This window comes from Anopheles arabiensis, chromosome X, assembly GCF_016920715.1.
Source record: "Anopheles arabiensis isolate DONGOLA chromosome X, AaraD3, whole genome shotgun sequence".
NCBI classification, from domain to species: Eukaryota; Metazoa; Arthropoda; class Insecta; order Diptera; family Culicidae; genus Anopheles; species Anopheles arabiensis.
Genome location: NC_053519.1, coordinates 19,798,763 through 19,825,231, shown reverse-complemented (window position 1 = coordinate 19,825,231; position 26,469 = coordinate 19,798,763). Strand labels below are relative to the sequence as shown.

General features: G+C 42.6%; 1 protein-coding gene across 1 annotated transcript; it reads right to left on the bottom strand.

Moving 5' to 3' along the window:
* Positions 1-6,831: 6,831 nt before the first annotated feature.
* Positions 6,832-15,271, bottom strand: LOC120905959 (cytochrome P450 307a1). Its single transcript, XM_040317318.1, has 2 exons — positions 14,665-15,271; positions 6,832-8,864 (listed from the first exon to the last, which is right to left on the bottom strand). Exons 1-2 carry the CDS (start codon positions 15,110-15,112, stop codon positions 7,606-7,608), a joined length of 1,707 nt encoding a protein of 568 aa, XP_040173252.1. The 5' UTR covers positions 15,113-15,271; the 3' UTR covers positions 6,832-7,605.
* Positions 15,272-26,469: the final 11,198 nt, after the last annotated feature.

Genomic DNA, 26,469 nt, shown 5'->3' with positions numbered 1-26,469 from the left:
AATTTGATGTTAGTTTTTGGATCGGTTATTACGAGACGATAGCTATGGGTCGAAAGTACGTGTATCTGTTGAGGTTGGCCTCTGGTTAAGCGTCAATCGGAAGCACTGGCCGAGTTACTACCCTGCCGCCGACTGTTGAAGGAGCAGGGGGGGGGGACAGTTCCGCGCCGCTTGCCCGTATTGCGTGTGGTAATAGCAGTGTCCGCTGGGTGTTACCGCATCCTGGTTCGGTTGACGTTGCCGGGTACGTGAGCGTGGTCGCGCGCGTTCTCTTTCGTTGAGCTTGCTCAGTACGGCGTCCAAGCGCTGACCTAATTCCGTTACGTGCCGAGAAAGACGTTCGAAGTCCTCGTTGCGTACTTCGTGGATGGTTTGGTACGGGCCCGTTCGGTGGTATAACGCGAACGAATCCATAACAGAGTCTGCTACTTTAGCTCGCTCGTTGGTATCCGTGTTAGTGGCAATAACGGCGGACTGGACGTATGGCGGGAGACGGCCGATCCACAAATCTACCAGCATAGAGTCCGTCATTGCTCCATTTGCGGCGCGGCGCATCTCCGCTAATAGCTGCGATGGTTTTCGGTCCCCGAGGTTCATTTTGGCAAGCAGACGATGCAAGCGGCTTCGTTGCGACTCTTCAAAATGCTCAATTATTGCACGCTTTGCTACCTCGTAACAGTCCGTAGCGTACTGTCGAATGTTCTCCAACAGGGGGCGAAGCTCAGGAAGGACACGAAGCGGTATACGCGTTCTAAGAATGTTAAAACGGCGAATATGTTGGTTCGTGGTGATATTCCACGCATCGAACCAGTTTTCCAATGCGAAGAAAAAGGTTTGAATGTCAGTGGTGTCCATCTCCGGTGGTTTCAGCTGCATGGCATTCAAAGTGTCAATCTGCGATTCGGGCGGCATAAACATGGCGTCGCAGGCGGACGGCCCTGGTACGCGCGGGGTATTCGGAACGGGCGGTGTTGGTACGTGAGGCGATTTGGATCCACTCGCGGCTGGATCGGCACTCGGGGTTACGCCATCGGGAGTCGATACGTCGCGGTCCGGCGGACCGTGCAACATCCTTACGACTAAGGTTAGTTAAAAAAGGGTGGATCTTACCTTAGTGGCGGGGGCGCAAGCAAGTCCAGCTGAGGTTGGCTAGGTCGATCCTTCGGCGAAGACAAATCCGCACACGCGGTCTATCGTGTTAGGATTAGTCGCTCGTTGGCTGCGTTCGTCGATGACGCCGGTGTGAGAAACGAGGGGCGATGATCTTCGGTGGCGTTCGGTCGATGGTGTCGGCGAGAAGAGAACGATGGCTGCGTGCGCTGACGACGTCTCCGGTGCACGGCCGAAAAAATTCACGAACGTAGCTCGAGCAAAATTCTGACGCAATCCGCTCGGTGTCGGCCTGCGCACATTCACCCACACACACACACACACGGTGCACACACAAAAACCGCGTGGGTCTGGAGCGCGCTCGGCGGTACGTGTGAGGTTATGATCGGCGGGTGCGCAAACACGTACGGGTACCAAAATGCTCGGCGGGTGTGCGACACGGCGCGGGGGGTGTCAGCAAAATGTTCGGCGATCGCTCAGCACCGAGAGGAAACTTTTCCGCTAGGATCGGTCGCTCCGTCGGGGAAAAATGTTCCTGAATAGTGTTCCTCACTGTCGGCCACCTACGGTGTCGATTTGCACTCACGAGGGTTCGGGGTTTGTGCACGGAGGTTTTTTTTTTTTTTTTGCTGGCTGCGCCTGCGTGGTGCCTCCTTCGTGGTCGGCCGCTCCTCGATGATGGGGGGGAACGTTGCCGTCGGTCCGGACCGTGGAACAATGGAAACACGTTTTTTCCGGCTGGATCCGGTGTTCGTCAGGTTACCACTCACTCACTCGCGCACGCGATCACGTCGGGGTCACCAGTTTTAGGGGCGCCACAAAAGTGGTCCCTAATTTTTTATGTCGCGAACGCGTTGGGTTTCGTGAGTAGGTAATAAGGAACTTTATTTTACACTATATTATGAACGGTTGCGCACGTTCGTTCGAGAGGGTTTCACGTTGAGGAATTTTCGAGCGCGGAGCGAAGGAAGAGGTCTGTTCGCTTTCGAGGTTGGGTCGCAAGAGAGAGAATGTGCTCGCTGACAGCAGGAAGTGTAGCGCTGGACACGCGGCGCACGTCACCTTGACACATTCGTGTGCCTGGTGAGTGCGCTCCACGGAGATCCGTGTCTTTGTCCCTGGATGTCACGATCGCTCACGATTCTCACGCCAGATGGCGGTCTGGTCGCTACAGGTTATAACAAACTATCTGAGTGTCTCGGCAAGTGTGATTGGTCAGTTTTGTTTAACGCTAATGATAGTGATGTTGCTGTTGGTGTTTTTAATCAGTTGGTAGGGGATGCTTTTGCTGCCTGCTGTCCCAAATCCGCTACTAGAAAAGGCGCACCTTGGATGAACTCTAAATTATCCAAACTCATGAAAGTTAATGAAAAAGCTTATGGTGCATTCCGTAACACAAAATCAAATGATGCCGAATTAATCTACCGAATTGCACATTCTAAATATTGCTGTGTTGTTCAGCGCTCAATGCGCAAATATCCTCGGCGTTTTTGGAGCTACATCGAATCGAAACACTCAGAAAATAGCTTACCTTCAGTTATACAACTTAATGGCAATTAATGACGATTTGAAATGAAACGAAAATTGCTAACGCTTTTGCCGATAAGATTAATAATCAATTTTCCGTTGAACATCCTGATCAAACGGCTGCGCTTCAAATGGTACCTGGAGATGCTCTCACAATTTGTGTGTCTAACGTAGATATATCACTTGTGAAGATTTCAGTGACACTAAACAAACTAAAACCAGCAACCAACCCTGGACCTGATGGCATTCCGTCTAATGTATTGAATGTAGTAACATCCTCTTGAATCCATTACACCGCCTCTTCTATGTTTCGTTACATTCTGGCAAGCTCCCTGCCCAGTGGAAATTGTCTTGAATGACTCCAGTGCATAAAAAAGGCGACAAATCCTCTACAAACAATTATCGTGGCATCACATCACTGTGTGCTACTACTAAGTTTCTGGAGATGTTAGTTTATGACATACTAATTGCATATTGCCGTTCTATCGTCTCTTCTCGACAGCACGTCTTTGTCTCTAAACGATCTGTGAACACAAATCTGCTGAAGTTCTGCACTGTGTGTCACGAGGAATTTGCAACAGGGTGTCAGGTTGATACTATCTATACGGACCTGAAGGCGGCGTTTGATCGCATAGACCACACTACGCTTCTTGCCAAGCTGGAACGTTTGGGGTTCTACCTTTATTATTATCTTGGATGAACTCTTATTTAAAAAAAACCCGTAAATACTCTGTTGGAATCAATGACGTCACTTCAAATTCATTCAGTAGCCCATCAGGAGTTCCACAGGGGAGTAATTTAGTTGCTATTTATTTTATATATTAATGATGTTACGTCCATACTGCCTAGTCTTAATTATTTAATGTATGCTGACGATATTAGGATTTTTAATGTAATTCGAGTGCCTTCTGACTGCATGGGGCTCCAGAAGCTATTAGATAAGCTTTGTGAATGGTGTGAACCCAACAGTCTGCCTATCTCCGTGAACAAATGTAACGTGATTTCCTTTAATCGTTTAAAAACCCCCATTCAATATGATTATAAGCTACTAGGTGCTAACCTGGAACGAACATTTGTCATCCGTGATCTAGGAATTATGCTTGACACTAAACTTGATTTCCACGTCCATTACCAGACTATTATTAGTAAAGTGCACAAAATGCTAGGCTTTGTTAATCGCCACTCTAAGACTATAAAGGATATACATTGCCTTAAGTCACTGTGCTTGTCATTTGTCCAGCCTGTTCTGGAGTTTTATTCTGTTTTATGGTGCCCCTACTCGTCGATCTGGATTAAGAAACTAGAATCCGTCCAAAGAATACACCAAGTTAACACACCATGGCACGACGCTCCTTACCGCACAAGGTGCTTAATACTAGGAATTCAATCTCTAAAATATCGCCGTATGGTTGCCTAGAGTGTATTCGTTTCAAAAATGCTAACACACAACATACACGCTCCAGATCTGTTAGCACGCTTAAGTATAAATACTCCAGCTAGGATTATTAGACACTAAGCACATTTAAGAATAGACCGTAGAAGGCGACTTATTAGCTATAACGAACCTTTGTTCGTTATGTCTCGCAGTTTTAACTCATTTTATCCTCACATTGACTATAATATTTCGATCGATACGTATAAAAATAACCTTTTGGCTTTGTTTAACATCCTTGATCTCAATTCATGTTAGATCGTTAAGTACCACATAATGTTAAGATTGTAGGTTTAAGTTGCTTATGCCACTGTGAAGGCCATGCAAATATTTTCTTCTTCTTCTTCTTTGGCACAACAACCGCTGTCGGTCAAGGCCTGCCTGTTACCCACTAGTGAAGTGAGCTTGGCTTTCAGTGACTTATTGTTGCCATAGCAGGATAGTCAGTCCTACGAATTGGGGCACGGTCTATTCGGGACTTGAACCCAAGACGGGCATGTTGTTACGTCGTACGAGTTGACGGCTGTACCACCAGACCAGGAAACTGTACCACCTGAGTTTTTGCATTTGTCGCAGATGTGCATTTTACAGAATTATTATGACAGGTGGGATGTAACGGTTTTTATTCAAATCAAAACTCCTTTATCTTTTTTATGGCTCATAGAAAAAATCTGAAAAATTTATAAGATACGTGCAACATAAAGTTCTCCAAACTAGATTCATTGTGCTGTGAAAATTTTGTTAAGTACTGAAAAAATATTTTTTAAATTTTGCATTTTTTTTCCAAAAAATCCTGTAAAATTTGAAATGCTATAACTAAAAAACTATCGGAATATTGCCGCGATATTGGAATGCGCATTCAAAAGTAATAAAGTCGCTGGCTACCCGAGTAGCGTGGTGTACAGTCGTCAACTCATACGACTTAACAACATGCCCGTCTTGGGTTCAAGTCCCGAATAGACCGTGCCCAAACACGTAGGACTGACTATCCTGCTATGGTAACAAGAAGTCAGAAGTGGGTACAGGCAGGCCTTGACCGACAACGGTTGTTGTGCCAATGAAGAAGAAGAAGGGGGTTTCCGCAATCAAGTATGTTCAATGTAATTGAAGATACAGAATATGCAATAACATTTAGAATAAATAGAAATTGTCAGATTTTTTAATTAAAGTAAAATTATCCTTCTTTTTCTATTTTATTCACGAGAAACGAAAAGCTCGTATTGCTTAAAATTAGAGAGTACAATTATAAAACTATCATTCCATAGTTTCTATATTTATGCAATTGCGATTATATAAACTAGATGGTCAAAATAACGTTAATTATTTACTGCATGAGCTACATGCATGGTAAAAATAATTCAAAATGCGATACATTTATTTTTCACCACCATAAACATCCTATACTGACCAATATCATATATTTTGAAGATATAGACACGAAAATTTGGGGTGCGGTTATAGAAATTAGCCGCGGACATCTGACCACATACGAAAGTAACTGTGCAGTGTGACCAAGGAATCGCATTTTAGAAATCAGTTTAAGGTCACGAATAAGTACTAGTTAAATAAGTGATTTTACTAAATTTGTGTTTATAAACGCGACGAGAATCATCAAGACACAACCGGTCGATAAAAATCTAGAATTACTGTCGAGTATATTTGGATTGCATTCTTGTATAAATTGAGATAGAGGAACAGCGTTTACTGCAGGTATATTCAATATGTTGTACGAGGATTATGTTATTGAACACGTTTAAGACGTAGTTGTAACCTCAAGAGCTAACAATGAACAGGTCGAGAGGAACAACAGAATGATCATAATAGCGTGCCATGAAAAAGATAAATTGGTCCAAAATGCGATAAAAACAATGCTTAAAGCAAAAACGAAAGTTACACCTTAAAGATTAGCGATAGCATACAAGCCAATGGATATGAAAAATAATATTATCATATCGCTAGTAAGTGCAAATGAAGTAGACCTTAAAATCGCTTAATGAGTAACAGTAACTTTTACGTCCGTAGGTGATATTGCGAGAGGTGAACAATACACACACGAACATAAATACGGTTGTATTATTCTAAACTTAACAGATGTTTTATTTCTAACATGTATACGCCGCGCTGCCCCGATGCGAAGTGTTTTGTGCTCTTCGCACAGCAGCCGAACGATCCATCCCGACCGATAGCTCACGGCTCGTCAACTGCAGTAACAGCGGCTTACTGCAGAGAGAGCACGCGAGCAGCTGGCTGCATTCTTTCATCTAACAGTAACCAAGTACAAAAATTTAATATTTAAAGCAGAATCGGGTATCAGCATTGTAAAATTATTCCATTTCTTTCCTATTTGACTACAGGTGACTAAAATAGTGGGTTTATCGTTATGCAATATGTTTTATTTTCTCTATAATACAATACTTAGGAGCCAATGTACCGTATAATCGGGTTACGTTCGATCGTCTGCGAAATAACAAAGTTAATGCGATCTATATTATCGTTTTTCGTTTCATAAATAATCACGGCTCACAGTAAATCCCTGAAGAAAAAAATCCATCTAACATAGCTATGCTTTGCTCCTTTTCATACGGGTGGGCAGGACAGAAAGGAAATATGACGAAATAGGGAGGGGAAGGGCAAACTATGTATATGCGTTTGCTTAACATAAGGGGAAGAGTACAGGGGGTGGATGGCTTGTATGCCAAGTTGCGAGTCAAAGGTGTTATTATTTATAAAAATTAAAGATTTCTTCGAGCGAAGGAGATCCGTCCATTGAACAGGTATGATAAACCCATTACACTTTGCTCCATCGTGTATTTGTTTTGCTTTCGTTTGGATTTTGATATAATTCGTCTAGATCTGTCTCACAGGGTAAAGATGAAAAAAATCAGTCTTAGCTCTTATTTAATTTATATCAGTTGTATCAAATACGTTCATTGTACTTGCATACGCAATACGATAAGTCGCCATGTTTAAGCGCCGCTCATTGACAGATACACGTACAGCTGCAGTTGCGAATCAGAAGGTTACAAGATTCTGGTGCCATTTGGATGGGATATACGAGCAACCAAAAGAGGAACATTCTCGCCTAGGACATGTGTCCTCCTTCCAAAGGACGAAACGATGCGTTTTGCAGGGCAAGTAGTATACCAACTGACTGAAGGATGGGCGCCGAGCGATGTGTAGGTGAAAGAGAAGCCTAAGAAAGCTCTTCTGGTGCACTCGGTGTTGCAAACAAGTGGAGATTGGGCCCAATCCTTTTACTTTAAGATTGTTTCGTGTAGCGTGTAGCGAGAAGGAAGCGGGGTGCCTTTTTCGCGCATTATCTGCATCCTGGTGAAATAAGTTAGCTTAGCTGTTTACGGGTGCGCGCAATTGAGGCGTGTTCCACTAGTCCCGGTAGTTGGCATTGAAACTATGTACAGTGTCTCGCGTCGCGACAGCATGGACAGTTTTCGGACGATCTGCTACTGCTGCTGCTGTTACTACTACTACTAACAACTACTAGTACGATTATTACTAACTGCTACTACTGGGCTAGTCTAGGCAGCCACCGTCGAGCGCTGTGTGAAGGCGAGCGGGTAGGTGTCGGGCGGCACGGCCACACAAGCCGGGTACATCTTGATCAGGCTGAGGTCGTTCGAGTGCACGTCGTATTTCTGCAAGATGTTGGCGATGATGATGAAGCTGAAACCGCGCACCAGATTTTGCCCGATGCAGGTCCGTTTACCAATACTAAACGGCAGAAAATGTGGGATATTCTTGCGGACTCGTTCGATCTGAAGCGTGCGTTCGTTCTCGCTGCTCACACCATTTGTTTTGATGATGTTGGTCAGGTCCTGCTTGGCGGTCGGCGAATCGCGTAGATCCGTCCGGATCTGAGCGAGTGTAGCCGTCTCGATGAACCGGCTGGGGTTGAAGCGCTTCGGCTCGCTCCAGTACCGCTCACTCGTGTTCAGCTCGTAGTTATTGATGAACACGACCGTGCCTTTGGTGACACCGTATCCGGCTATGCACGTGTCCTCCGTCGCGACGTGCGGCACGATTGGCGAGGAAGAGTAGCGTAACACCTCGAAAATTGTCGCGACCGTGTACGGCATGCTCTCGGTATCATACAGCGTAACGTTTCGCTTGCCCCGCTCGGTGATGCGATCGATCTCACGCTGGATCCGGTGACCCACTTCCGGATGCTTTGCGATATAGCCGAGCGCAAGCATCACCAGATTGCCGATCGCTGAATGCCCACCCAGGAAGTCCTCCAGCATGTACATGATGGTGTCTCGCGTTACCGACGGATCGAGCCGTAAGCTTTTCAGCAGTGCATCAGCAAAGTCTCGCTCGGTGTCGTCATCCCCTAGCGTCTGCTCCCGCTCGTTCACAATCCGTTCAAGTATGAAGTCCCGGATCTCGGCCGACCAGCGTGTAAGCTTGCTCATGTGCTTGTGATAGAAAGGAGCGAGCCAGGGCAAAAAATCCACCGCGTATCCCTGGTTGATCTCCCAAAAGATCTCGTCAAAGTTTCGCACGATGGACATAAATCCCTGGTCGTTGTAGTCGAACCTTACCGAGCACATGTACTCACTGAACATGTTCGCACACGCCTGCATAATTAGCGGTTTCACCTTGAAGTCCTTGCCCGGGCACACCACCTCGTCCAGCTGATCCATGAAGCGGTGCATCTCCATCACGCCCACGTCGCTCATCTTCTGGTAGTAGCTGGAGGCGTCGCTTGGCGAACAGTGCTTCCGGGCCAGGTTGCGTCGCTTCTGCTGCAGGGTCGACCAGTCACATAGTGCGAGCGCTGCAAATGTATAAACGAGATAGAGAAATATAAAGATCATGAACACCAATTTTACTGTAGCGAAACAAACGTCCTACAATTCCAACTTCTTAAGAATATGATTTCTAACAGCAGCTCTGCAAATTTAGCATATTTCCGCAAAAAAAAGTTTCCTTGTGTAACTTTTAGACCAAAGGTCACTGAAATCTCTTGAGAAGGGTTAGGCCGGATTCCCTTTCTCAAGAACGATCAGTAAAATACCGCACCAAATCAACCCGGTTTGCATCCTTGGCCTTCGGGGCCAATCGAGTTATCTTGCAGATCGCGTAGACGCGATACGTATAGTGGACGAAGAGCGAAAGAAATAAGAATAATATTAAAAAGCCTAACCAAAACCTTATCGAGCGACTCGGTGTCTGCAAAACTTAGTCCTTGAGTCCGGTGGTGGCATAATATATAAAAATACATCGATTTGACCGCCAACAACTGCGGAGCGGCACGTACTCAACGTCCGTAATCGAGATATAATATAGCCGGCATATCGCATCCACATGTGCTGTGAATGAATCGAATTGGGTGTTACGTCACACTCGTGCTGACAGCACCGTTCCGTAGAGTCCGTCGACGATCTCTTCCGGATATTTTATAACGTCCACTAGCCGATGCGGTAAGAGTGCGGGCTGTCCTTGCGTGAGGTCAACAGTTCTGACCGCTGAGTGCCCTACCCCGGATAGCGCAAAATCGCCTGACGCTCACGTGCTATCAACATGCAAATGATCCCTCGCTCTGGGCGACCATTAGCACATATGGCAGTAATGTCCGACAGCAGTTGGATGAGGAGCGGGGAGATTTTCTCGAGCACAATACCAGAATCAAATCTACTAGTGCACGCGACAAAACGATTGCCTGCACAGATTTGCAGGTATTTACTTTTTAACGGTTGTAGGTGCCGTATGCAAACCGGAGACGCGGCAATTATTTTTATACTTTCCGACAAAGTAAATGATGATGGCATAAAAAAACAACACAAAACATATATACACGGATGTACCTGGATGTTTAGCTACTGGGCAGATTCAAAAAAATTACACGGGATTTTCTATATGCTTAGTCGGGCTCACTTGCTGCACGTGCTTTGAGTCTGAGCAGTTGAAACAGGAAGAAGAGAAACGCGTTTATGCTTTATTATGTTATCGAAAATGAAACTGAGCAGCATCTTAAAGTGCTTCACTTGTTATAAAGAGGCAATTAAAGTTCCCGCTAGTCACCTACATGTACCTGTTCTCTGCTGGATACGCCCAGATCCCAGGGTCGCTCCATAAGCGTGTAGCAGTAGCAAATTTCATTCCATCTTATTATTTATTTGTGTGTGCCTCCCGGAAGTCCTCTGATCCGTTACTGAAGTCTCTGATCGACCTAGTCTGCCATTTGCTGTACGACTAGCTACACCTAAATTCACTCTGCAGATGCGAAGAGATGCGCATGGCGTAAGCGTTTACTTCCGGTGCGCTAGCTCCCTACCACGGGGCTCGTTTACCCCTGTCCCCTCCTCACCTTTACACTCGGTTCCCACTCATTTATGCGGGGCGCAAATATCTTAGGGTCAGCAGAAAGCGATACCGCTGGCCAGCAACTGATTCGCTGCGCTTTCGCACCTGCATCAATGAAACCTCCGACGAAATGGAAGTCTAGACGGGTAGAACTACTGCTACAGCAACCGTGGGCAGCACTATCTTTATCTGCAAAGACGAGATCTCGAGCGTAACTGTTCAACTGACCTGGGGCACGGCGAAAGGGAAAGGGAACATTTTTAACGCACCCACCTACACACACATACACACATACACACACACTCCGATCCTATCAAGGCATGCTGAATTATTCATGATTTCTTCCCTTTTTCCCGAGCAGTTTTCTCGTCTCCCGTTTCCGCAGTTTTCACGTAGAGCCATTCCATTGCCCATTCAAAGATCTAGGAAGAGAAATGAAGCACTCGATTATCTGAGAACAGCGCCCGGAAGGAGGAAGAGAGATAGTGTGGGCAAAAAATGATCTTCTGGTAGATTAAGTACGTGTGAACATCAGACGTCCGATCATCTAGGGAACAAACTGATGATTATCAGATCCCCAATTTTGCCCCTTTTTGTTGCTAACAGTACACACATACACACACCTACATACATTAATGATTATGGCAAACCCACCAACCTGTTTTAGTTTGCCGTTTTTGATCTACTTGTACTTCTGCACTGTATTTATCTCTGCGATTGTATTGTGTTACCTTTTATATCCCATTTCTGGCTGGTGGTGGTGTAGCTAATCTAATTTCACAAGCTTGAGCACCTATATAAAGAAACAAAGAAGCAATCTTTCCTTTGTGTCATAGCCGAGAACTTTTAATACAAGTGGAACATGTGATCAGAGCAAATGCGGTCGATAAAGAAAGGATAAAGAAAGGGAAAGAAAGGAGGAGATAAAGATAGTCTGAATATATTTGGCCAGAGAATGAACTTCGTTCACCGAAAGCCATTCGGCGTTCTCTTCAAAATGACTTTTGTCATGGCTTTTTTCATGTTGGCTGGTTAATTTCGATTGCACGTGTTGTATATCTATTCGATTTAATTGTGGATTAAAAGAAAAAAACCTAAAATAACTAAAATAACATTCATTTGATATATTGCTTCATCTACTCTTCATAAAGTAACACTTTCCTATTAAAACACGAACATGAAAATTACAAAAACTAACTTCTACAAGAATACAGCACAAGAATCCGCGCCTCAAAAACTCGCGGAATTCGATCGATACAAACGGGAATGAACGTATTTCAAAGTGAGTACAGACCCCAAATTTTGGCCCAAAGCGGCTGTGAAATGAGGGTAAATGAATGAAATATGAGTACGATGGCCAACGGATTTCGGCGGACATAGTCCACGCTAAGGTCGATTAACTTCAAAATGATGTTGTAGAATGCTTAGGCTACAACAATAGAGCGTCTGTCTATTTCAAAGGTTTGCTGTCGGAACGAGAGTGATGAGATGTATGTGTGTCAGCGCTCACTATAATTAAGATAAGGCAATGGCGCTTTACGTTACATAGTCCATTTTGATAAGAATGTTTCTGGATTTGAGCTTAGGTCTGAAACACAGGTGGCAGCAATTGTTACCTGATCTCATTGTTTGTCACGTGATCCCAGTCAAACGATGGAGGCATGAATAATTGGGTCTCATAATGCTTAGTGGAAATCTGCTGTCCATGAAAGATTGTTGGTGGAGGAGAAGGTGTTCAACTCACGACAGGCACGACCTGACCAGAGGACTCTGTCTTACGGTCTACTTGTTGGCCTGCTTTCCAGGCACAACAGGGTGCGCAACTGCACACCGAATCCCAAAGAAATGAGCGTTGTTGCAGTTGTGCCGTACTCGTGTATGTTTATTTTCTCCAGTTGCGCAGCAAAGCTAAATCGGGGGTAAGCGTGTGCAGCGTCGGGTTCGGGTCGCGCAAGCTGCAGTGTGCTGATACGGGGAATTTTTTTGTTTTGGCCCCACCTCTTTTTACTAGTATTTGCTTGCTTCTTTTGCTTTTCCTGCTAGACTGTCCTGGTGGTTGAGGTCTTTACATGCGCCATTCAGATGATGTGAAATGGCTTGATTATACCGTTCATATTTGTATTTTTCCACTATAAGCACCTCTGTGACCGGATATTGATGGTCAATGGACTTGATTGCCGTTGGTGCACGAGGGAGCGGCCTGAGTTGATCGGATAAAAAAGGTTCACAGGCGTGCTTTTTGGTTTTCGAAGATTTCAAGAAATGTAACATAGATGTGCAGCTAGGAGCAAACTTTAAATAAGATATTTACTTCAGCTTCGCTAGAGACAATCGAAGCAATTAATTCTCCCTTAACAACTGCTTATGCAAGCTGCACAAGCAAGACACACAAATAATTAACTTCCCTCACTGTGTATTCTAGCCCATTTTTCCACCGAAATGCCCCGTAAGAGTGTCCCAGAATTGTTCTAGCTACGTAAGCGATGACAGACGAGCCGCGCCACCTAAAAGGTACGACTATGAATTCATTAAACAGAAATCGGAAGGGTGAAAAAAACTAACGTCAATGCTTAATATGGGGCGAACCCCGGCTGGTTGCGAAACGTGGCCAACAATATCAGGAAGTGCTGATTGACGTAATACAACCTCCCGGTGCGTCCAGGCATCGTATTTTGATGTGCGTTTTTCAGGGGGCTTGTCGTCGGAATCCGGTTTGAAGGACCATGGTGCGCATGGCGCTATGGATTCCGACATTAACTTGGGCTTGTCCCAGAGTAAGGTAAGGTAGACCAATCCAAAAATTCCCCCCACGACCACCCCCCTCTACAATATTTTCCTGAGGGAACAAAGGATTTTGACAGCCGCGTCGACTGATTGAGTTTAGCTAATATATAGGTTAGTTGCTACGGCGATGTGAGTCCCACCATATGGTCCAATCACTATTGTGCGTCTTAGAAACTTCTTCCTGTAAACACTTTATGACGTATATCTATTTTGTAAGATATTTCCCCTTTGTTCTCAAATCCCCACCAGCATTCCCCTCATGATTTTTGTGCACCGATTTGCCCTTTGGAGTGTGTGATTTCTAAGAAGGGCACCCAGGAGAGAACGTCGAGCACTGGGACATGGGATTGTTAAAGATGTGTGTGTCTATAAATATATATAAATAAATAAATAAATAAATATATATATATATATATATATATATATATATATATATATATATATATATATATATATATATATATATATATATATATATATATATATATATATATTTATATATATTTATATTTATTTATTTATTTATTTAGAGTGTGTGTGTGGGTGTGTGTGTGTGTGTGTGTGTGTATATGAGTGTGTGTATGAGTGTGTTTGTGGTACTCCCACCCCGCAGGCGGCGGCATCACTTCTTTACCCGGCAGCAACTTTCCCCTTGCGTCGATTATTTCCTATTTCCTCTCTAAAACATCCTCACCAACATTATTACCAACCCGCCGTTTTCACTTCCACCCGACTCAACTTATTTCACCAAGGTGCCATTTGAGGAACGTGACCGGGAAAGAGGTGAATTTCTTGAACAATTCATCTCCTCGTATGCCTTTCCACCCTCTGCATCCGTTCCAAGTGCTGCAGTTTAAAAACCCCACAATCTCTCTCTGCCTTTCTCTCTTTCTCTATCTTTCTCTTTCTCTATCTTTCTCTCTCTATAGCTATCAATATATCCATCCCTCTCTTTTCCTCTCTTCTCTCTCTCTCTCTCTCTCTCTCTCTCTCTCTCTCTCTATGGCCACTTCTCTTTGTTTCTCTACGATCACTGCACTGTTTAAAACAAAATCGCTCCGTGCAACAAAACCACCAACGCGTGTGTGAGGAGCACATTTTGCACAGCCACCTGACGCGTGTGCACCGTTCACTCTTTCACAGATGGAGAGCTCCCAGCAACTCCAGGACCGTTCAATCGGCCCCATCGGACATCAACCAGATCGAGCCGGTCCGGTTAGAGCTCCAAAAGGTGTAAGAGGCCGTGAGCGTGGGGACGTGCGAGGGGTTTCACTTTCTCTGGCCCAGATTGAAAAACCAGTGCCGGTCGCTTGGCGCCACCCTGCTTCGAAGGCTCGCTGAGGCATGCTGTTAGTACACGTTGTTTTTGAGTCGTTTTGATTTTTCTTCCTTCGTTGGACATCACAACAATTGTGAGGAATCGAAACTTAATCATTACCTGCGCAAAACTCCCACACCCCGTTTTTTGTAGCCTATACGGTACTTACAGTTATTCCGATCGCCGCCAAACAGCTTGTGGAAGCGCAGAAAGTCCGGTCGGCCGCCGAAGTAGCGCCCGTTCTGGTTGAGCACCTCCCGGATCAGGTCGAGGTTGTTGACCACCAGGCAGCGGGTCGACCCGAGCGTGATACTGTACAGGTCTCCGTACTTCTTCGCCAGGGCAGTAAAGCCCTCGAACGGCACATCGTACTGGCCGAGAAATGCAAGGCTGCCGAGGATGGGCCACGGCACTGGGCCTGGAGCCTGCGGGAACGTCATTAGCTCGGTGGTTGATTGCTGTGGGAGGGAGGTGGCGGCGGTGGTCAGCTTCTGCAGTCGGGACGGCCGTACGGTCTGAATGCGCACCTTCCGGTGCCATTCGTACAGTATCTTGAAGTAGCACACGACCGACAGTATGATGGTCAGCACGGCCAGAATTAGCCCGGTGTAAGCCATCCTGTGTTTCGGTTTAGTCTGTCCGCTTCTGCGATATCTTAGCAGGGGGGTTTTTCAGGCGATCCTTTCGCAGGCACGTAACACTCACGCAATGCAGCGTGCAAGTGTGTTTCCGGCCGTCAGTGCTGGCGCGTTTTAAATTCTTGTCCAGCAAGAATTATTTCTCACACTAACAACAAAAGAACTGACCGCAGCAATGGGAAGCACATGAGCGCGCGGCGTCGCGAACGAGGATAACTAAATCGGTCCGACCAATCGTAACGAACCAAAACAAAACTGTACCTTTTGCTACTCCGTTTTGCTAGGCAACAAACATCCCCGAACGTTCAACCGGTACGCTAATTCTACAAACAGTTTTAATGTTAACTTCAAAAATTAAACAAAATAGTGTAACAAGTGTAACCACGAGCAACAAATAACAAAAAAGCTAGATGCACCAACACACCCACACACACACATGCGTACACTCAGTCACTTTGTGGAACTAAAACGATTGCAGCTTGTTGTTGTGTTGTACAAACACGTTAGCGAACGAATGGCATGCACCTCCGGAAACTCCTTATCGCACACACGTGACCCCCTGGTAAGCAGAGAGGGAAACCTGGTCCTCCTAAACTCCGTTCTATTAATCGTTTACCAAAGGTTTGAACTTTGATCGCGCAACTTCCCGGGTAGTAAGGATGCAACGGGCGCGCAGGCTTTTGAAGGATGTGGTCAGGATATTTGGCCAGTGGTTTGATTGGTACGGGATTTGTTCGCAGCAGCAGAAAGGACTTTCGTTCACAGCAACACTCACACATGCACACAAGATCGTCTATAGTTGGCGTGGTGTAGGGGGGGCTGCTCGACGGTGCGCTTTCTGGTTTGGTGATGCTACGATCAACGATTAGCTACGAAAAAAGTTAGACTGATCGAGTGCGGATTATGTGCCAACGTTTATATAGAGTTCGAAAACGGCATGCTAGGGGCCATCGAATTCCCTCGTACCTTGCCTTGCCACGATATTGCGCGCAAAGGCGAACGGCGCGAGTGCGCGCGTAAGAGCTTGCGGGTGTGCGCACGCGTTCAAGCTCGCCCGATCTGGCGAACCACAGACAGAGAGGGAGCAGTCACACACATACTCACACAAACATATAAGCTTTAGAGGTCCCATCAGCCAGAAAGTGGTATTTTCATGGGAAGGGAAGGAGTTAAACTAGCTCCGTATGAGAAAGAGAGAAAAAAAGAGACAGAGAGATAGAGAGAGATAGAGAGAGAGAGAGAGAAAGAGAGAGAGCACGAGGAGCAGGATGAGATGAAGACAGTACAGCGCGTAGCCTACCGAGCGCTGTGCGAGCGAGATACCGCGAAAACCGGGAGAATCGTGCAGTGGGGTTCCTCTTGGACAGTGTATGGTGCTCAGGAAGGCATGTAGAAGCAGGATAGTGAATGCTTCTTTTCACCAAAGCAAAAACGAGAGATCTGCGTACGCGAGAGAGGGAGAGAGAGAGAGAGAGATAAAGAGAGAGATGGTTCAACGAGCGCGGGATGGAATGGGGCGAAAGCGAACGAGAGTGGGATTCCGAGGACGAGCAAGAGGTACCCTTTCGTTAGAGAACGAGCGGGTGTCAGACACTTGCAAGCTCGTGAATGCTTACCCCTTTTTCTAAGTGTGCGATGTGCCAAGGCTCTGGGTAGAACGAGGGAGGGAGAAAGAAATAGTTTAATATATATACAGAGAGAGAATGATAAAACAAAACGAACGCGCGAGCGATAGGAAAGGATGTGTGATAAAGGGAGGCTACGGAAGAAGAAGAGGATTATTTCTTTTTGCACTCTTAAGCATCCCACTCGCCTCCCAACTATTCCAACCAGTAGATGGAGGAGTTTTCCGAAGGGTCCCCCCAAACATCCTTTAAAGCATTCCAAAACATTTCCTCACAAACATCATAAAAAATAATAAATCTGTAGGCATGTCTAGAGCAAGAGTTTTGAAGAGAATTTGATAAAACAAATTTGCTCAAGATGCTTGGAAAACAAGACTACAAAAAATATATCGGAATAATATGTGGGCTGCGGAAGTGTACACACACACACACACATATACACACAAACACAAACACACACACAAACTCACACACACACACACACACACACACACACACACACAAACACAAACACAAAAACACACACACACACACACACACACACACACACACACACACACAAACACACACACACACACACATCTATATATATATATATATATATATATATATATATATATATATACATATATATATATATATATATATATATATATATATATATATATATATATATATATATATATATATATATATATATATTTATTTATTTATTTATATTTTTATATATATATATATATATATATATATATATATATATATATATATATATAGAGGTTGGGTTGGAACACTGCTTAAAGGATATGGCAAACACAGAGAACAATCATTTTTCAGTATAATTTTGTTTTCTTTTAATTAACTGAATCGTTTTCTTTGCTCAGAATGTTTTACTCAATAACTTAAACTTCTTCTTCTTCTTCTTTGGTACAACAACCGTTGTCGGTCAAGACCTGCCTGTACCTAATGGTGAAGTGAGCTTGGCTTTCAGTGACTGATTGTTACTATAGCAGGATAGTCAGTGCTACGTATGGGGGCACGGGCTATTCGGGGCTTGAACCCATGACGGGCATGTTGTTAAGTCATACGAGTTAGAACTTAAACTACCTTAACATATTCTCACAGCATTTTCACTCGATCCCTCACACCAATCCGCTTAAACCGATCTCGATTTGCCTCTAAATCCGAACGTTAATAGAGCAAGACCTCTCGGCGAAAGGATAGCTCCAATTTCGTCAGCGGCTAGCTAGCGGCAATTGGTTCTATCTTCGGGGTTTTATCGCCTTCGTTTTTCACCCACTTGTCCGCTCGCTTCGGGCGCATTAATAATTCAGAACAGTCATAAATCGGAACATGAGAGGGAAAGGGGATCCCGGGGCAGGGCAGCCCGGCGAGCGAAACGAAAAGTGAACGAGCGCATGGCATCGAGAAAGAACGGATTGCGACCCATTTTCTTTCCGGTGGCGTGATCACTCTGCCCACTGACAGCGTGGGTCAAGTTCTGATGTCTTTTGGATGTTACAGCGAAAGAACGAACGGGCAAGATGGGGAAGCAACTATGTGCAAAGGTTCATGGGTGACAGGAAAGCACCGAATCAAGACAGGCATGGCCCCTACAGTGAAAGAGCGGAACGGGCGGCAATAATGAAAGTAAGACAAAGCGAAAAAAGACCCCAAAGTTAATGAGCGGATCGCGGAGTCCACTCCCGCTTGAGAGAAAGCAGATAACCGAAAAGCAAAAGCAAAATCTCTAAACTAAGCTTACTTCGCTTTTGAGGTTTGCTCACGACAGCTCTGGAACGGAAAAGGGGAGGTATAAAAGGTTCTAGGCGCTGGTAGTACTTTTGGTGTTACTTGAATATGGGCGCCCATGAGCTAACCTTTCTCTATTCTCGAACGGGGGTACATAAATTATGCAATATCAACCCAATATCTCGTCGCGCGTCGAGTAGCGCTAGGACCTTTGGACACTTAAACCTGCACTGACTGGAGGTTGTCTACAATCCAGTGGAGCGATTTTCCTCAACGGTTCTCCAAAAATTCTCTGGCTAGATAGCTCTGTTCAGATTGTTTCAGGTAAATCTATTTTTAGAATTTTACGCAAAAAATATACAAACGCACACACAGTTACCTGTCTCCTGCTGAATGTGGCTGAGCCTGTTGATTTATTTCCAAATTTTAAATCTTTCGGCCGAATGATCTCATTTTTCCGTATGAGCGAGTGGATAGCGAAAGTGCATGCTGTCTGAACTATCGCTCACCATCTCTGATGTCATGCTGCGTGCGAGTAAAACTTATGGGATGGCATGTTTTGAATTCACGGGATATACCGCCGCTCCTGCATGTGCAAAACTCGTCCTGCAGGTTTTAACGACGACAAACGATGACAAAGAGAAGAGACGGATTCAAGAGGATCACCTGGGTGCATGCAACCTGTGCTAACCAACAAATAGCTGCGCCCTGCGGAAACGTCACGCTGGACATTTATCGTGGCTTTGCGCAAAAGTAGAGTCTTATACCAGAGGCGCAGCGGACCGCACAGACTTTGCAGCAAACGAATTGGATGGTGCATCAGTTCCGTTCGACACTCAATAACAGATCAATTGAGGTTGTGTTGACTGTGCACAGCCACAGTGAAACGCGATTTAATCAAATGGCGTTGCTGCTTGGACCTATCACGCCCGTCCTGTTACTACATTCATCTTCCGGACATATACTGAACTACAGGTTAAAGAATTTCGCGTGCTTGGTCAGGCTGCGCACCTTTCCCAATGGGCAGGACCAAAAAGAAACTACGCGCTACGAGAACACTTCTAATCAACAGTGCACGAAGCAAGATAATTCTCGGTGATCTGTGCTGATATCATAGGTCATAGACACTCGCTCGCTTGGAGGATTTCGATTGAGACGTGTTGGTTGTGCAGATTATAGCCAGAGGTTAATGGCCACGTTCGCTTAGAATGAGTTGTTTAACATGAGGAAGAGGAGAACAAGAAATACGAACAGAACGTCGAACCTAAAGCGGTCGCTCGCACTGCCAATGGGGACTTTCTCTGGCACTGGCTAGAACCGTTCGTAATATGAGAAAATCTTGCCCCAGCGAACAGCGGGAGTCCCAGGGTGAACAAAAGGGATGAGATTCGGAGCCGAGAGAGATGGAACTAAGAAGAAGAACATGAAAAAAAGCCACATTATGCTCGATCGAATCTTAGTCGACGTCTAGCGCACAGCAATCTCCTTTAATATGTATGTAGATGCTGAAGATTTTGCCAATGAGCAGCATAAGTATGAACGGAGGAAGAATTGCAAGCGAATTGCCAACCTATTAAGATAGGAGTAGGGAGGGGTTTCAAGAACAAGTTTACGATTTATATAACTACTTAAAGTCATCGCCAAATTCTGATTCCAGAGGTACTCTAGCGGTTTGCTTCACTGCTCTGGACTCGATCTGGGAAGATAAAATCCGAGAAGAAAGCGAACGTTCTCTTCCTGTCTCTCTCCCACACTCTTCGAAACAGTGCAGAGACAGAGCAAGGACATCTAGAACCCGGGCGGAAGGAAACTGGTTTTCCATTCTCAATAGAAAAAAATAAGGGGCTCGTGGGGGCATCCCCGCATAAGCTCGGAGATCTGTCGCTGAACGCCAAACTGGCTTCAACAATAGACCTGGTAAGTTCTTCGCGTACCAGCAGAAGCTATGACTTAATATTTTTCAGCATTCAACTGGCCCTAGTACAGATGTGTTGGCTGACAAACGTGCTGGTTTAAATTTCGTTGGTGATTTTTCACTCTTTCCCTATGGATAAACCCACAGCTGGAAGAGATGGAGAGGGTGGGTGGTGACTCTTTCAAAATCTGCAGCTAGAAGGGAGGTCGGCAAAGAGTAGTATGCTTCATGAAAACCCTTTTACCTTTCGTCATACCATATACCTTGGTTTGGATCCTTTTCCTTCAACGTCAGTGAAGGTGGCAAAAAAAGCGATAAGCATAGTTGTTTGCAAAATCCGGTTTCTACCCGCTGCCGCCAATCGGGCTGGGGATAGAGAACCGGTAGGAGTCTGGGGTCTGTACTCTTTCGCTCAGGTTCTAGAGGATAGCAGCCCAAGAACAAGCATTGCACGCATATTTGTATATATATAGAAATATAATATAACAACACACACATATATATATATATATATATATATATATATATATATATATACATATATATATATATATATATATATATATATATATATATATATATATATATATATATATATATATATATATATATAATTTATATATCGCGTGCCATAACTAAAGTAGTTTTTTGCGATAGATAAGGAGATAGATAAAAAATCTTAATGTATGCATTATGCAAAACACTATTTCATACTATCTTATTATTCTTTTTCAAACTTTAAACATCATTATTACATGAATTGTTAACAAAAACAAAACCACCAAATTTAGGGTCGTACCATACCTTTGTAAATATATATTGATAAATGTCCTTATAAAAATCACAAAACTTTTTAAAAAAAGTTATAATAACACTTTTTCAAAAGCGTCCAAAAATATATTTCTATTAAATTTTCGCGTTTGCGTTCCAAGCGTTTGAGGTCCCGTTCTGTTTTCGTTGTATATAAATAATATAAAGAAAAATCTACTACATTGTGATACTAATTTATTTGCAAATGACACTGTGATTTTTGCATCTGGTTAAACGTTAGAAATCAGTTAGGATAATAGCTTTGGTTTAAGAAACCAAAACTCAATAAAAACAAGAACGAAATGTACAGTGGTCGGCAAAATAAAGTACCCATGACTTACAATTTTACTTTTTCCCATTTTTTCGTGAAAATGAAATAACATACTGCTTTATTGTTTGACAGACAGAATAAAGTGCCCACTCTGGCATTTCAGACATGTTTCTGGATCTTTGACATGTTTTATTTGGTTTTATCTGCACATATTTGGGATATTTCTTAAAAAGTGTTGACCATAGTAGCCAGAAAAATCATTACCAATCCAAACATGACTTGACGGTGATAATATTGACTTAACCAATGAGATTGAACATTTTGGAGTAATGAAAAACTGGCTGAAATTTTGAAACACTTATCGACAACACAATTTAAAAAAACTGGCCAAGAAGTGTGATGTAATGAGCAGAATAAAAAATGATTTAGGGTAAGTGTACCAATTATGGCTATATGTCATCAAGATATCGATTTTACCCCTGTAAAAATAAGTACTGAGCAAAATGTCAAATAGTCACGCTCAATTAATAGAACAATTGATGGGGCTAATCCTTCAAAAAAATCAAAAGCTACCGTTTCAGAGCGATACGAAGCGGAGCACAAATCAGGGTGGTCTGTTTGAATTTGTTTTAATGAAGAATCGTAGCCATAGTATATCAGGGAAGAACAAGAGCGCATTTGGTAATAAGGCGACACGAGTGGCTTCAAATTTCGCACTCTTCGTATGAAAATCACTCAAGACTGCATTATTTTGAGGTTGAGGTTGCATTAAATGATTCTATTTTATAAAATTTTACAAATAAATGTTGCTTAAAACACATATTCACACTTTAGATTGCGAAAATAACAATGAAACCTCGATTTGTTCATTTTTAAACTACGCACTACGACCAAAACGTCAGTTGTTAACAAAGCATCCATGGTATACTGCGATATTTGGTACATCGATGTTCAGTTGTACCAATTATGTACCTGCAAAAAGGCACATTTTCGATTAAAAGATAGTAAATATTGATGTGCATTCGCTAAATAACTAATATTCTGCACCAAAATGAAGATGATGATGAAACCAAAATGATGAAAAAAAACTATGATTTGTTACTTCAAAATCACTAATATTCTGCAGTCCTGCTCTTACCAAATTGTTAGAGATGCCAAACATCTTGGCAACACATTTTAAAAGGGAGATATTTAACAAACGGAAGTGGCCAGCACGGAACTAATGAAGCACAAATGTGTTAAAATGTTTATGTTTGAAATGAATAATCCTTCCGTGGTTTTAAAAATGCAAATAGACTGTTTTAGAACGAAAATAGTATTCGTCATAGCCATGATTGGTGCTATAGCTACAATTGGTACATTTACCCTAGACTTGTTTGGAAAAATTCAGCTTTACAAACCATTGTTAGCTCCTCATCTTGAGTATTGCACAACTATTTATTTCTTGACAACAGAAACTCAAATGCGTCGTCTCTAAACATAAACAACTACAACATGAAACACACATCACGAACAATGTTGACCATACAAGAATGGATGTCTGTAAAACAGATAATAGTTTATATGACGTTGATATTTATTTACAAATTATTAAACGGATTGGTCACGGAATACATTACACACAAAGTTGTATGAGGCTTTGATATCCATAATTGCAGTACAAGAATTGTCGGATTAGTCAGCCTCCCGAATATGAGAACAAACTCGTGTAGGATATCACTGTTTCAAAGGAGTACAACTATTTAACAGACTACCTAACAGTGGGGCCCTTTCCGTTTTAAGTTCGTAGGCTGAAATTTCAGCCTGTCAGCTGTTTGCATTCTATAGCAGTTTTCGAGCAGCTATCTAAGTCGGTATAATATACAGGTGGGCTTATCCCAAAGTGTATCAATCTAGAAGGCTGATTTTTATCGCTTCTGTTTCTGAATGAAGATTTTAAGAGTGTTTTGTGTATTCGTCAAGCTTCTAGAAAGCTTGTTTGAGCAAAAATTTTCACCCGTTCTGTCAAAAAGTGATGTTAAAATTTGGTTTTAAAAACATGCTATGAGACCACCTGGACTACATACACTTTGATTCTATTTTGCATCACCTGATCTCTTGAATGCACCTTGGGATAAATGTAAACATCACCTTGTTTTGCCATTTTTTCGAACAGGTACTCGAATCTAATTCTAGCTTTTAGGCTAGAATAATCTAGACTTAAAATTGCAAGCTAGTTTTGTGTGTGATTTTGTATGGAGTGTTTACATGATTTCAGCCTCCAACTGCCAAACTTCATACAAAAAGCTGACTAGAATCGTGAAGGGCCCCAGAATTCGAAAAGAAAAAAAACTGTTAGTAGTTTTAAGTGATTGTGTTCGACGTATGTGAAGTGCAAGGTTTAACGTTAGCACTGTATCTGCTGTATATTCAATTAATTAATTATTTATGTATATGTTTTGTATATGGGGTCGGTCTGGTGGTACAGTCGTCAACTCGTACGACTTTACAACATGGGTTCAAGCCCCAAATGGACAGTGCATACGTAGGACTGACTATCCTGCTAAGGGGAATAATCCATAAATCACTGAAAGTCAACTCCACAAGTGGTACAGGCAGACCTTGACAGACAACGTTTGTTGAGCCAAAGAAGAGTTCAGTCAGCAATACAGCGTTTTTAACTAATGAATAAAAAAAGGATGAATTCAGGGGCAATTCCAAAATAGGAATTGTATCAAAGTTGTGTTTCAGGTTAGGGATAAGATTCGGGTTCGAAATAAGTTCAGCAATCTGCTAACTGCTAACTGATCACTTTTTTTTTAATTTGGCCTAAATACAGTGCCTATACTAAAATACGTTCCACGCGATAATTTAAGAGTAATTTAGTTATTTACGTTAGTGTGAAATTTTCTCTGGTCTGTTCAAAGGCTTTAAAAGTTAATTGGAGTCATTCCGTTATATAGTGACAGAAAAGTCCATTATTTTGTGTCATCATTTTTCCAAAACTCTTAGGATTTCTTAACGAAACTCTTATTTTTGTTAACGCTCTGAATGATAACATAACAACGCAACTATATTTTTTAACATACTTTTATGAAATGTTATTGATTTACTAAAATTAATTGCCTTTTGATCGTATTTTGGCATGTTTAAGTATTTTTTTACCACAGTGTCATTATAGGACCATTGCCACTGCAAGACTGCAAGACCCTGTAAAATAAGTAATAACAGGACAATTAAGAAATTTTCCCGGATATTTTTGACATGCCGTACTGTTTTAATTAAAATAAGCAACTTAAATGAGTTTCATATGTGTAATTTACCAAAAAAAGGCAAAAATTTGCATATAGCTGAGTGAATATCGACTTTTAATTTAGCACACTATTTCCGGCGTGTTCAGTTATTCAGTAATTTAATCAACATTTTCGTCACTCAAATTTATACATTTTTTACGATTGACAAATGTTCTCACAAATTATGTAATAAATAAATATTATGATTGTAATCCTAGCTATTCATAGGAAAACAGCTAGGCAACCATGTTCCATTTCTATTATTGGGGCCCTTTCCGTTTGAAGCTCGTAGGCTGAAATTTCAGCCTGTCAGCTGTTTGCATTGTATAGCAGTTTTCGAGCAACTATCTAAGTGAGTAGAATATACAGGTGGTCTTATCCCAAGGTGTATGAATTTAGAAGACTGATTTTTATCGCTTCTGCTTCTTAATGAAGATTTTAAGAGTGTTTTGAGTATTCGTCAAGCTTCTAGAAAGCTTGTTTGAGCAAAAGTTTTCACTCGTTCTGTCAAAAAGTGATAATCAAATATGGTTATAAAAAAAGCTATGAGACCACCTGGACTACATACACTTTGATTCCAGATTCGATCACCTTATTTCTTTAATGCACCTTGGGATAAATGTAAACAAACCCGTGTTTTCGAGCAGGTACTCGAATCTAATTCTAGCTTTTAGGCTAAAATTTTCTAGACTGAAAATCGCAGGCTAGTTTTGTGTGAGGTTTTGTATGGAGTGTTTACATGATTTCAGCCTCCAACTGTCAAACTCCATACAAAAAACTAACTAGAATCGTGAAGGCCCCCATTCACAGTGTTTGATGTATCTTTGTTTACCACCACTATAGGAACAAAATACGACGACTAATAGAACCATTCCACCATTATACGTACAACGAAGTAGTCACCAAAATTTGTATTTTTTCGTAAATTTGTTGTGTTTGATGGTCTCAGTGAATGGTCTCGATGGATTTCAATAGCTATGTTTTAATTGAGTTATAATATATTCACGAATTTACCTTCCCGATACTTTAAATAAATGAAAACACATCTATGCCCCTATAAATTGCACCCCTTTTGGTTTGTTAACCCTATCTGTCAAGGTAATGGAGCTATTAAGTCCAATGGTTTTTCTACTATTTGTGCCTTCCTTGCAGTATCTTTCAAGAACGATTTTACAATAAAGACTTTGTTTATGGACCAATAGGTGGACTGTTAAAAACAAAAGTGAAATATTTGACCGGCATTATCCCTTTAAGTAACCGCAGCATTTTCAAATATCCGTATCCACAATGGCGGCCATCAATGGCGGTCTAAATATATACTTTCATATATATTTTCTGACTTTGAGTCTTTCTGGATAGTTCCGTGGACCACTTAGCGTAAAACTTTCCTCCTACGTGTAGTAGATGCAAATGCTTCTGGCTATGCTTCAGCTAAAAAGGCCGATATATGAAACAATTTCTAATAACCGCGTATAAATGTATTTAATTTGTACTGTTCTTTCCTTGCTTTTCAAAACACTTCAAGACATAGTTGCTTCCCATAGCCAGCACAATTGATAATATATTGATTAAATTAAGCAAAAAGCATCCAAGCAACCGCGTGTAAATAACGCTGATCAGCCTTTACTAGAATTTTATTATAGAGAAGGTGTATTAGATTTTCAATGCAAATAATTAGTTCGACTCCTAATTTG